This window comes from Bicyclus anynana, chromosome 2, assembly GCF_947172395.1.
Source record: "Bicyclus anynana chromosome 2, ilBicAnyn1.1, whole genome shotgun sequence".
In the NCBI taxonomy this organism is placed as follows: Eukaryota; Metazoa; Arthropoda; class Insecta; order Lepidoptera; family Nymphalidae; genus Bicyclus; species Bicyclus anynana.
Window position 1 is genome coordinate 14,722,653 of NC_069084.1, and position 12,657 is coordinate 14,735,309.

The 12,657-nt window shown below is 34.1% G+C and overlaps 1 protein-coding gene and 1 non-coding gene across 3 annotated transcripts in view; both read left to right on the top strand.

Annotated features, from left to right (window-relative positions):
* LOC112050471 (uncharacterized) overlaps positions 1 to 12,571 on the top strand; it is a 53,196-nt gene extending 40,625 nt beyond the window's left edge. Inside the window, exons 1-7 of one of the 2 annotated variants that reach the window (XM_024088742.2) lie at positions 1,909 to 2,188; positions 6,078 to 6,280; positions 6,758 to 7,357; positions 7,739 to 7,913; positions 9,441 to 9,585; positions 10,798 to 10,931; positions 11,949 to 12,571. In XM_024088742.2, the coding sequence (XP_023944510.2) occupies positions 2,059 to 2,188; positions 6,078 to 6,280; positions 6,758 to 7,357; positions 7,739 to 7,913; positions 9,441 to 9,585; positions 10,798 to 10,931; positions 11,949 to 12,094 (1,533 nt within the window). In that variant the 5' untranslated portion in view covers positions 1,909 to 2,058 and the 3' untranslated portion in view covers positions 12,095 to 12,571. Of the gene's footprint in view, positions 1 to 1,908; positions 2,189 to 6,077; positions 6,281 to 6,757; positions 7,358 to 7,738; positions 7,914 to 9,440; positions 9,586 to 10,797; positions 10,932 to 11,948 lie in introns of those variants that run through there. The other variant, XM_052884688.1, reaches the window with a different exon arrangement.
* On the top strand, positions 8,483 to 8,675 carry LOC112050475 (U2 spliceosomal RNA). Its single transcript, XR_002887152.1, has one exon. It is a non-coding gene; the product is annotated as a U2 spliceosomal RNA (small nuclear RNA).
* Positions 12,572 to 12,657: the final 86 nt, after the last annotated feature.

The following is a 12,657-nucleotide window of genomic DNA, read 5'->3' on the forward strand; positions in this document are numbered from 1 at the left end:
AAATAAATATGCCCGTTTTTTGGAAGAAACTTTGTAGGAGAAAAAAACCAATGTTTCATTGGCTGAAACAGCTATTCACAAATAATTACCAAGCATAAAATCAACGCTTAAGTAATTTTTAGCAAATGGTACGATTAAACTGCATTGAAGGTAGGGATTTTTGTAATTTGTACAAAAACCAATATAACTTAAAAACGATATGGAGGCAATCAGGAGCAAACCATCTTTCGATGCTGTAGACTCGCCTAGCTGGAGACCAGCTTCCTCGCCAAACACGTAGACATTGGGTTTCTCCAGTACTTCTCTGGGCCGCGGACTCTGTCAAAAAATTACATTAGTAGTAGATAGTACCTAGTAGTTTTTTTTTTGATTGTGTAAGTGCCGTAGGTTCCATAAAGACCGTTGGGACCTCAGCGGCGTCACCGTGGGATTCTCAATAGAGAGATCTTGTGTTCAATTCCCAGATAGAATAAGTTAAGAATTTTACATTTTATAAATTGGCTCAGATTTGGTTTGGTGGAAGGCAAGATATCACCCTACCAACAAAGGCTTAGACAGCTACCGCTAAGCTATTTAGCGTTCCAATACGATGTACGACGGTGTTCCGCATTTAAATCATCCAGAGGTAGGTATGGGTAGAAAAGATCAATCTCTTCCAAGTAAGCCTGCTTCTGTCTAAGATTGTATAGTCACTTTACATCCTGGTGAGATTGCAGTTAAGGGTTAAGTTGTCATTAAGTAAATAAAAAAAATCATATTTAGATCACAGATTAATCTATAATATACCTACAGATGGAGCGTACGGAACACGACGGTGTCGTAGCCGCTCCGAATACTTAATACAAAAAGTAATACATTCTCGAATCAGTACGACATGAACCGCATCTAATAATATATAGGTAATATTGAAAATTACTGATGCGATGCACCATTTATCATCAGCATTATATTACCTATTCAAGAAAAATTACGCCTAAGTTTTTAAATACTTCAAAAACTAAAGAAATAAGATGGAGTACCTACCTAAGTATTTTTTTCATTGGTAATTATTGATTAATAAAATAAATTTACGTAATTGGTGTATTTTGAAATACAAATAATGAAAAAAGTTTGTATATGGTTGTCAAGGAAACGCGTGACGTTTTTTTTATGGGTTTCACAGGCTTCACCAGTAAAACTCTTGTAAAGACTCACTCTTTACCATGTTTACTCTGTGCTGTGTAATTAAAATAGGACGATATTTGTCTACACAAATATCGTCCTATTTTAATTTAGCTAAGCCCTTGTCTTATTTGTAAAGAGGATAATTTGAATAGGTACCTGCTACATACAACTGATACTTAATGTAAAGAGAATAATTACAGAACAGAAATAAAATGTATAAGAAAAATAAATATACGGTCGAATTGAGAAACCCTTTGTCATTCGTATTTGGAATTCGGATTCGGAAGTTTGAGACTGCTACTGCCATCTATATTTCCATAGCTAAATGTAAGTTCAAAAATTTTTAAATTGCGAAAAGCAGAAAATCAGCAATTTTATATTCAGTGCAGGGTAGTCGTTAAAAATTGTGAATACATAAAATAAAATGAATTAATTTCCTTGAAAATTACATCGTATCATACATACAAGTGCCATCTAGCGACAAGTAGCAGCTCAAAAAACAGGAAGCTTTTTGATTTGATTATAAACTTATAAAATGATGAATCCTGTAATCCTGTTATTCCTAAAAAAAGGCAAATAAAAAATACTAATCATTGAGTATTATTGTTAGTAATTGAAAATTAATGCAACTTATTTTTCAAATTTCGGTAGCAGTACATAAGTAAATTATAATCAAATTAATTTTATTGGATGTAAACTTGACTAAAAAAATAATGATTTAAAAATTACAGGGGTTATTTATTGACTTTCTTAATTATTTTTCTTTTCTGGGATAATATTTTTCAAGTGGCCACGATGTTTCTTTGCTATATTTTTTTTTGCATTGTTTCTTTTAATAAATCTAATCATATTATAAATTAATCACTCATATTAGAGAAATAATCTGTGATAAAAATGAGTTTACAATCTACAAGTTTAAGACGCTGGAAAGTAGGAGATATAGCACTTGCTAGAGTTTGCAAGAAGTTTTACGCCAAAGTTCAAGTGGTGAAAAATGAAGATGGGCTTTTTCACGATGTAAAAGGTACGTCTACTTAAAAATTAATAATAAAACCTAACATACTTATGAAGCGATTATTTAATAAAAATAGTAAAATATAAAATTACAAAAGTTTGATCGGAAACAATATTTTTGACGTATCCAAACATCGTGCGGTAAGCTTTTAGGTATCCCCGGTTACGCAGGAGCGCGGCGGCAGGGCATCGCCCCGTACGCGCACCGAAAGTCACTCGTCTTGCTTTTTGCGAAAGTCTACACGCACCGTCTGAGACATCAGAAAGAATCATCCGACTACCTATACCTACTATAAAATATACTTTACCTTTACCTAAATTATAGTATTCTAATGGGCCTAATTAAAAGTTTAAACTATAAAATAAAAATAAAAAACGTTAAAATCAGATAGATGGGTATACCTAGTTGTCGAGACAAATCTTAACAGACAAACAAAAACTCGAATTTTCCTTTCTAAAATATTATTTTAGCTGATTCTGAACATTTTATTTTATTCTGCATAGCTATATATCAGTAACAGTGAATAATAATGTCCTAAACTATGAGGGTTCTAAAAGTTCGTCATGAGAAGGCCTTAGCATCAACTCTGTTAGGTATTTTTTATTATCACCATCATAAAGTATTAAAGTTCATACATAACTATAAACATATATTTGCTATGTTACCTACATAGCAATTTACTCCCAAGCTTTTTAATCATTTATTACAGATTCCTATACAATACATAATCCTTTGCAATGCCATATCAATATGATGGGATTATTGCATTGTATATAAAGCCTTTGGCATAAAAATAAAAGCTACACTGTAATTATGTAGGTATTATATTGTGTAACAGTACTAAATCCAAGCTGCTATGTCCGGATGGAAGCTTCACTTCAAAACTTACCTAGTACCTAATGCTGGGTCTCCAAATCAAGCTGAATCCAATCCATTGGACAAATATAAGAATAGATATCTTTCCCTAGAAGATCTTTGAAGAATCCAAGAGAATTCTTGGATGGATCTGATATGGTCATCGTTAAGGACAACATACCTATACTATAGCCTTTCTTGATGAGTACTGTTTACCAACAAAGAAATTAGAAACAAAGGTAGAAAACGCATGTCATTTCATAACTTATTCATTTTAAATTATGTATTCTTTGTTTATAAAATGTTATATAAAATATATTAACTATATCTAATTGTTCTAAGCTTATTTATCAACTAGCTGACGCCGCACAGTTTTACCCGCGTGGTTCCCGTTCCTGTAGGAATACAGGGATAATATATAGCTTATAGCCTTCCTCGATAAATGGGCTATCTAACACTAAAAGAATTTTCAAATCGGACCAGTAGTTTCTGAGATTAGCACATTCAATTAAACAAACTCTTCAGCTTTATAATATTAGTATAGATTTAATTTTCATTAATTTAAGAACAAGTTAATTATAATTATTATTATTAGGAAATGACTAGTGATTTATACCCTCATTTTCAATTTGTTTGTTGGTAAACAGTACTTATCAAGAAAGGCTGTAGTATAAGTATGAACATTGAACATCCAGAGAACATAATTTTTGAAAAGACAATATTACAGAATATTATTTTATGTGCTCAACTAAGAAATGTACTTATTACAAACCACAAAACCTTTCTGTATGTCAGTAATCAATGTTCTGCTGTATTTAAAATAAACAATATAATCAATTTAAATGCCTCCACCTTTTAAAATAAAATTTGAGAAATACCTACTTATTTTATTGGGAAATCCTGTACTTCTTCTTTCTTTCTTCTGGGCTGTTTTCGCACTTAGCCATGTGATTGGCCGTTGTGCGTTAAAAATCCTGTACTTACTAAAAGAATTATTATTAAAAAGCTTTTCATTAGTAAAAAGGAATGCCAACCTGCCAAAACAACCCAGTTATACCCTGTATAAAAGTATATGGAGATGATAATATGGTCTGGTTAAATATATTAGTTAACCGACTTCCTTTAATTGAAATGTTTCGTGAAGAAAAAATATTTCTTTTTATTACCCTTTTTTACTCAAAATGTTCATCTGTGTACCAAAGTTCAGTAACAATTTTTTTTATTAATCATTCATTTATTAGCCCTTTTTTAATTTTTATCAATATTAATAAAATACAAAATATATTACATAACAATTAAAGATTTATAAAAAAATACAAACCTCCACTGCGACACATTGGAGTGCCCAACTGAGCTTACAATTATTATTATGATAACACATTTGGTCAGACGCAAATGCTTTACATATAACAATTTAATGCAAAACATTTTTACAGACAATGAGAACTGTCTCTTACTCAAAAACCACTCGGTTCAGAACTTTAATTATACAAAAGAGTTTTCCTCAATTTGATTTTGTTTAAATAAAAAAAAAACAGTCAAATTACATATATTTAGTGAGAGTTATATCCAGTTTATATTGTTTTATACATTTAGATACATTCTAGAGCCTCAATAGCTCAACTGTATTGACAATAATAGTGCTCAGAATCACTGCCGAGGGGCGATGGTTCGATCCCTGCCCTTTTGGTCTATTGTCATACCCACTCCTAATACAGTCTTTCCTGACTAGTTGTAGGGGAATGAGAATATTAATCATATTTAAAAAGATATGGCAAATATTCATTTAAAAATGAAATAAATTTGTTAATAATTTTTTAATGTTCAATAAATTATATCTAAACATGAAAACTTGATTATAAGGAAAATTAAGTGGCATCCATGAAGAGTTTTCTGTCGTCTCTTCGTCTTCTTCCTGGTCTTCGTGTTGATTGCACAGCCAGCTTCAATCTCGAACTTGGGCCCACTTTGTTGTAGAACCAAGTTCAAGAGAGAAGACAGCAGCGTTATCTCACTTCTTGACATGTTCTTTTCCATATTCTTGTAGTCTTCCAGCAAAACAATGTAACTATGGTATACTAATCCAATGTCTATGACCTCAGATTGAAGATCACTTTCGCTCTTTGGTCAGAACCATTGTGTTGTGTTTAGATGATCTTCAAAATTATGGTCCATGTGTCTGGCTAGTATATTAAAGAAAATGTTCACATTATTTTTTTTTTTAAGCACCGACCTCTAGGTATTCCTAGAGGTCGGTGCTTAGGTACAATATATTGTATTTAACACATACACAGTAGTCATACCTGCAAAGATGCTGAATGACAAAATTGGAAATTTCATAGCAGGTTCTCTACAAAAATTCAAGTGCAAAAAAGTCTTTATTGTGCCAATCTAGCCAATGTATTCTAACAAAATCAATTGAATTGAATCAAATACATACTTTCATGTTGTATATTAACATTAAACATATGAATAAATGAATTTAACAAAACTGTTCGTCAACATGAAATAAACAGTTGGTATATGTACAACACTTGAAAATCAATAAATCTGACAATAGTATCTATTATCTGACACAGAATCTTCAACAGAACTATATCCCTCCCAATACGCTTAGCTAATAAATTTCTTGACAGAAAAACAATATTTACTTTATATTTGCATTAAATAATAATTAATAATAATAAAATAATTAAATAATAATTGCCTCAAGTTGTGTATTTCTGATGAGATATGAAATTTGGGAGTAATATATTCTGATGATTGATAAATCTGAAAAAGATTAAAAAACCTCTGGCATAAAAAAACCCCTCATTCATGATTGCAATGCTACTGACCAAGTCCAATTACAGATCTAAATAATATGAAAAACCACACAATTAGAGACAAGAATTCATTATTATAGTCCAGCCATTCTAAACTGATGAGCTTACATATTCTTACAATCTGTTATTGAGTTTAATTTTTTTTCATTTAATATTCTACAAAATTGTAATTAAGCCTAATCATAACTACATAATTAGTAATTAAACATGCCCCCTAGTTTTAGGTATAACAGAAGATGAAAATGGCGTAATAGTAACAAAAGAGCTCTGTTATTATGTAGAGATGGTCCGTTACAAACAACAGATGTGGCTTCCTTACACCTCTCTGCAACTTGCTGAACGTTCCAGACCTTTCTATGGCTCATCTCCTTCTATTAAAACGCCTGTAACCAAACCTGTTTTAGAAATTGCTCATAAAAAGGTACTTGTATAAAATCAGACTGTTAATAAAATTAATGTAAGAAGAAAAATTGCTTTTCTTCATACATTCAACTATCCCAATCTTTGATTATCTGAACAACAATCTGACAAAGTAATATTACTTTGTCAGAATGTTGTTCAGGATGATGATGAAAATGATGATGATGACGAGGAGGAGGATGATGATAATGATAATTTGTATAAATTAACTCAATCAATTAATAGTTTCTTGATTCTATTTTGGATTATATTATAACTAGTGAATACATTAAAGCAGAGTAAAGGCTCCAAGCATATTTACTTTATTGATATGCAGATAAACTAGCACTGTTGGTAGTTTGGACAATAGATAATACAGATGATACAAAATATAAATGAAATACACAAAGGCAAAAATATTCAGCAATGCAATATCGCTCATACAACTTGTATTGAAACACAGATATACAGATGATTTAATTATATATGTAATTTTTAGAGAATAATAAAAAAAGACCATGTTGTGCCTTTTAATGTTAACTCATTAAAATCTGAGGAACCAGATTTGAACATTTCAAGTGGGTTAAGGCAACAATCTATGGAAGAGGAAGTGGAGGAGGAAAATGATGATGACGAGGAAGAGGACTATAATGATGATGACGAGGAGGAGGAAGAGGGGGAGGATGATGATGATAGTGATGATGACGAGGAGGAGGAAGAAGAGGTTGATGATGAAGGTGATGGTGATCATGATGATGATGATGATGAGGATGATGATTATAATTATCCTATATTTGAGGGTGTTGAAAAGGAGGATCGTGATAATGCTTTCAAACACATTGTAAGACTTGGCAAGGACCATCTTTTTGATTACTATTACAGTATATTGTGCCATGAAAGAGAAAAGAACAAAGACATATTGAATAACCTTGGTAATGTTGGTGATGCAAATAAAACTAGTGAAGATAGGTTTGAAATGGTGATACAAAATATTATCACAGTGAAAGAGGTAGAGAACTACTTTCATCATTGTTGGAGACACCGCCTTATTGATACACAAATACGCAAACCAAAGACACCAGTTTCACCAGATAATATGGTAAGCATCAGGAATATTATAGCTCTAGGTAAGAGAAGCTTGTGACACTTAAAACCAATACCAGATGTGACTGAGAAAGTTTAGTTGAAATGGGTAAAAGAGAAAACTATTGATTGTAAAATAATAAAATATTTAAATAGGCTTCACTAAAATAGAACTGTATTAAGATATAATTTCAAATGTGATTAGCACTTTCCTTTGTTACACACAAAACATAATTATCTACATTTGAACCACCATTTTGTGAATTCAGAAATCAATAAAATGAACAACACCCTATTCTACATCTACAATTATTTATGATTGTGTTGTTTATTGAAGGTTTTCTATCAAATAACATACCTAATTGAATCAGAAGTAATAGTAATTAATGATTTTCAGGACTCTTCCTCTTCATCAGAGTTAAACTTAAGTAATATCGAAATGGAGGACACAGTGACCGTACATGCGCCGTGGTGCCTAGTGTGCGGAGGATCGGATCTATTGTGGGAATGCACAAAATGTCCAGCTTCCTTTCATCTTGCTTGCAGGAGTGAATGGCTTGTCAATATTATACGTAAGTTTCATAAAATATTTATTGCCCTTGGTCATTTTGTTACCGAACATAGATACGCACAAAAAATCAATAGACTAAATGACTGATGTAAGACTACCTGTACCTACTGAAAAATTCAGCTATATTTTTCAACAGGAGACAAAGGATATTAATAATTATAATCACATAAACTTACTCAATCCCAGGATGTGTTCATGAAGTCCGCTAATTTACCTTTTTATTGCTCCCCGTTAATTTTTAATTTAATTGGCACTAAAATCAATTTGAGTCTACGGAATGACAAATGAGAATGAGTCTCTTCACGCAAATCGCAAATTCGCAATTGGCAATATTGATTTTGATTACACTGGGTGTGGGCCGGGGTGAAGGGGCCGGGGGGTGTAACAAAACGAAACCGATCGGGTAAATTATGTCTATAGAGCATGCGCGTAAAATAAAAAAAAACGATGCGACATTGAGCTTCACATCTCTTACACAGATGGCGTTAGTTGAAAGAGTATTAAATATTACATCGCGCTAGGGAGATTTTTTCGTGTGAAATGACGTTCTCGCCTTGCCGCTTTTCTGGTATCGCTTCTCGGCCTTTTGGCTAAGATCAAAGTGTAGTATCTGTTCTTTTCAGCTTAATATCTGAAAGTTCCCGCAATGCGGGACCAGTATATTAAACTGATTTTTGTAAACCGACGGGATGTTCGGGGCTCGCTCCACTCCCGTCACGGGTCGGCCCGGCATTGCAGTGCCGCCGGGATCGGCCCACAGAATTCACTGAAATAGCTTTCGAAGTTAGGGACCTTAGCTCAGATCAGACTTCAACAGGATGGCCCAAAGTCTTTGGAACTTTGAAATTTTGGATTTGAAGTAGAAGTTTCTTCTTCAAAGTTCCAAAGATTTTGGGCCATCCTGGTTCTCCTATCCATTGACGTTTCTGTTTCTGGGTCTTGGAAGATCACATCTATATGAATATTATATTGTATTAACGAGGAAAGTTTGTGCGATTGTAGGGCATAATCTTTGGGAGTACTGAACTAATTTTGATTTTTTTTTTACTAATAGTAATCCGTGTTATTTGTGAGTGTATATATTTATTAGCCCTGTATTTCTACAGGAACGAAAACTACGCGGGAGAAACCGCGGGCTGTCTTATATTGGCCTAAAGCAGCTTATTGGTCTAAATTTCTATACTTTAAAATCTGATTGCAAGGTTGTTAAGTTAATTGGGAACACAAACAATTTCTAAAATGATAACTTCTGGGAGGGTAAACCCCTTCATTACGTAACGCGTTACGGCGCCTCTCATGCATACGGCAGCAGGTTTAACTTATCACTTTTGTCGAACGTCTCGAGACGCACACGTTTTATTTCGTACATTTATAAGGCACGAGTATATTTTTTCCGCACTGTTTTATTTTTTTTAAATATTTAATATGCAAATTGAAATTAGGCTACAAGCTAAAGCAGACTAATTATTGCATATTGAAACAAGTTAATCTGGTTCTTTAAAGTAATTAGCAATTTTGTTCTTTTTAGATCGCCAGAGTCAGCCCAAAAATACTCAAAATCCAGTGACTATAGTGGAGAAAATTATGTCGAGCACTAGAACAGTTTGCTCTGTAGAAGAAGAGGAGGAGAGTCTCGAGATTTGTCCGAGTTGCAAGTGGGGACCTGAAGTAGGGTGAGTAATGCTTTTTAGGTTCATAGTGCTTATCTATGGTATGAACAAACAAACTTACTGCCAAACCACTAAAGGTACAAACATGATTGTGAGAGACATCCTCTAAGAAATTTGCGACAGGGTCGGATTAAGGAGTCTAAGGACGGATAAGCGACGTCCCTTTGCCTATACTAATATTATAAAGAAGAAAAATTTGATTGTTTGTTTGCATTGAATAGGCTCTGAAAATTACTGAACCGATTTGAAAAGTTCTTTCACTGTTGGAAAACAACGCGGGTGAAACCGTGTGGCGTCTGCTAGTATTGTATAAAATGAAGCACGGACCACAAGTACTAAACCAAAGCTATTTCAATGTTAAATTAATTATTCGTTATCACGCACCTTGTCGTAAGTGGTAGAAGGTGAGGGGCAAAAGATATACGTATTTACCGATCTCCGTTTAATGTTCAACTGGTTTTTTAGAAAATACATTGAGTTCTCTTTATGTGGTCATTCCTTCATTTCTGAAAATCGTGGTCCTGGTAAGATCCCAACCTCCTCATTTTTCACGTTTTCCACCGGTTTCTGTGGGTGGGCATTTTTGCTATTGTGTACAAATTAGGTATTTTTTATCCTCTTTCAGCTGGTCAGCTTACCTAACTACAAACATTGGGATAATAGAGATAAAAATATGTATATTCAAGTCCAGTGGTTAGCGTCTACATGAGCATGGGACTCACAATCTGGTTATCAACTTTTGGATAAGCTACAAATAGTCTATTGAAAAGTTACATTTGGGGTTGCGTTTTTTAGAGGACGCAATTTCATTTTATTTTTTTGATGATGAGTGTGTATCGTTATAATTTTTTATTTATAGTTCTACGACAAAAAGTTTCTGGACCAAACTTGTAGAGAATTTGCAATTTGCAACATTAAATGTTAACATTTTTTTTATCAGACAAATACTTTAAGAGAAATATTGTAAAAACCACTTCAACCCCTATTTTCAAGATGATGACAAGGGTGGCGACCCCACAAACTTAGTTTTAGTTATCCACTGACCTCCCCTAAACATCAAAAACATAAAAATGCGTCCTCTAAAAAACGCAGGGTAAGGCCTAAAAATGTAACATTTCAATGGACTAAAACTACGAGTAAATTATGGATTCGCTACACACCTATTGTCAGGGTGACGTCACACATGTGACCATAGGTCATTGACCCGTGTTTCAGCTACGACGACGTGGTGTGGCACAAGCTGTCGACCTGCTCGTGGTGGCCGGCCAGGATACTGAATCCGTTCAACATACCGAGCTGTCTCCTCGCCGAGGACCACTGTCCCAATGAGTTGCCGCTGCGCTATTATGGTCAGTATTTGTTTGACTACATTAGGTAATACTTTTCTACTCCCATTACGTAATTTACTTAATATAAAACCTCAAACCATATCAAAAAGCTATTCATTCCTACAGGTCGTTTGGTAATGTTCATTACAATACTGGTAAACTGTGTCCACGGCTTCCCTAAAAGAGACAAAATCTTGGAGGTCACGCCGATACAAAATCGAGGAGGCCATGCCCAACGCCAATTATGTATATATTATTTACCAAGTTATGTTAATTCTATCATGATCGTAGAAAATGTATTGTATGCCACTACACTTAATTAGCCATTGTAGCACTCGTGCTGTCTATTGTGCAATTCAGCCCCATTACACAAAAAGACAATCATGCTACAATGGCCCTCATTACATGACAGTGGCATAAATAACTGATACTGAATCCGTTCAACATACCGAGCTGTCTCCTCGCTGAGGACCACTGTCCCAATGAGTTGCCGCTTCGGTATTATGGTCAGTATTTGTTTGACTACATTAGGTAATACTTTTCTACTCCCATTACGTAATTTACTCAATATAAAACCTGAAACCATATCACAAAGCTATTCATTCCTACAGGTCGTTTGGTAATGTTCATTACAATACGGGTTAACTGTGTCCACGGCTTCTCTAAAAGAGACAAAATCTTGGAGGTCACGCCGATACAAAATCGAGGAGGCCATGCCCAACGCCAATTATGTATATATTATTTACCAAGTTATGTTAATTCTATCATGATCGTAGAAAATGCCACTACACTTAATTAGTCATTGCAGCACTCATGATGTCTATTGTGCAATTCAGCCCCATTACACAAAAAACACTCGTGCTACAATGGTCCTCATAACATGACAGTGGCATAAATAACAATTCTTGATCTAAATAGATACATGCTTTTTTTGAGTTCCGTAGTCCACAAGGAACCCTTAGTTTCGTTATGTTTGTCTGTTTAAAGCAGACACTTTTACTACTAGAAAGATGTAATTTAATATTAAATCGATTGCAGGTACACTGAACCACTCTTGGAGCGATACCAGTAAAATGTGTGTGTTCTTGCCGAAGCACACCGACATTGTGCAGGCCAATGACGAAATGCTGCGTAAGGCGATGTGGGATGCTTGTGACGATTATATTTCAGTCTATCTTGTTTAAATGCACATCCCGAGCATTATAGTACGAGATCCGGCATGAGACGTATCGCGACCAATAGCGGCGAAATTAAAAATTTTCAGCTGTTATTCGTCTACAACTCGACAATATATCTTTCTCTTATTACGTCGTTGACGCAACTGGCAAGTTCGTTGATAACACTCCCATGATATGCGGTCGACGAGGGGAAAGACTGCGCGGGTGTGGAAGTGAGGTGCATCAGTCGTGGGTTTTTCATTCATCGCTACACGCCCCCCGGCTTGCGCGGACTATCTGGAGTGTTACGAACGAAGTTGCCACCCTATAGGTCGCGATACGACTCTCGTCTCAAGATATAAGCGCTCCTAAACGAAAGCATAAATGCAAAATTATACTTATCATAAAACAAAACAATTTATATATAATCTAAATATACCAAAGGTGCATGCAATGCAACATACTTTAAGTATAATAAAACACGTTTTAAACTAAATAATATAATAGTTTTTAATAAAATTTTATCATAGTTTCTAATATCCATTTTCAAGTTTTTTTTTATTACTAGCTTTATTCCAAGTAGGATTTTA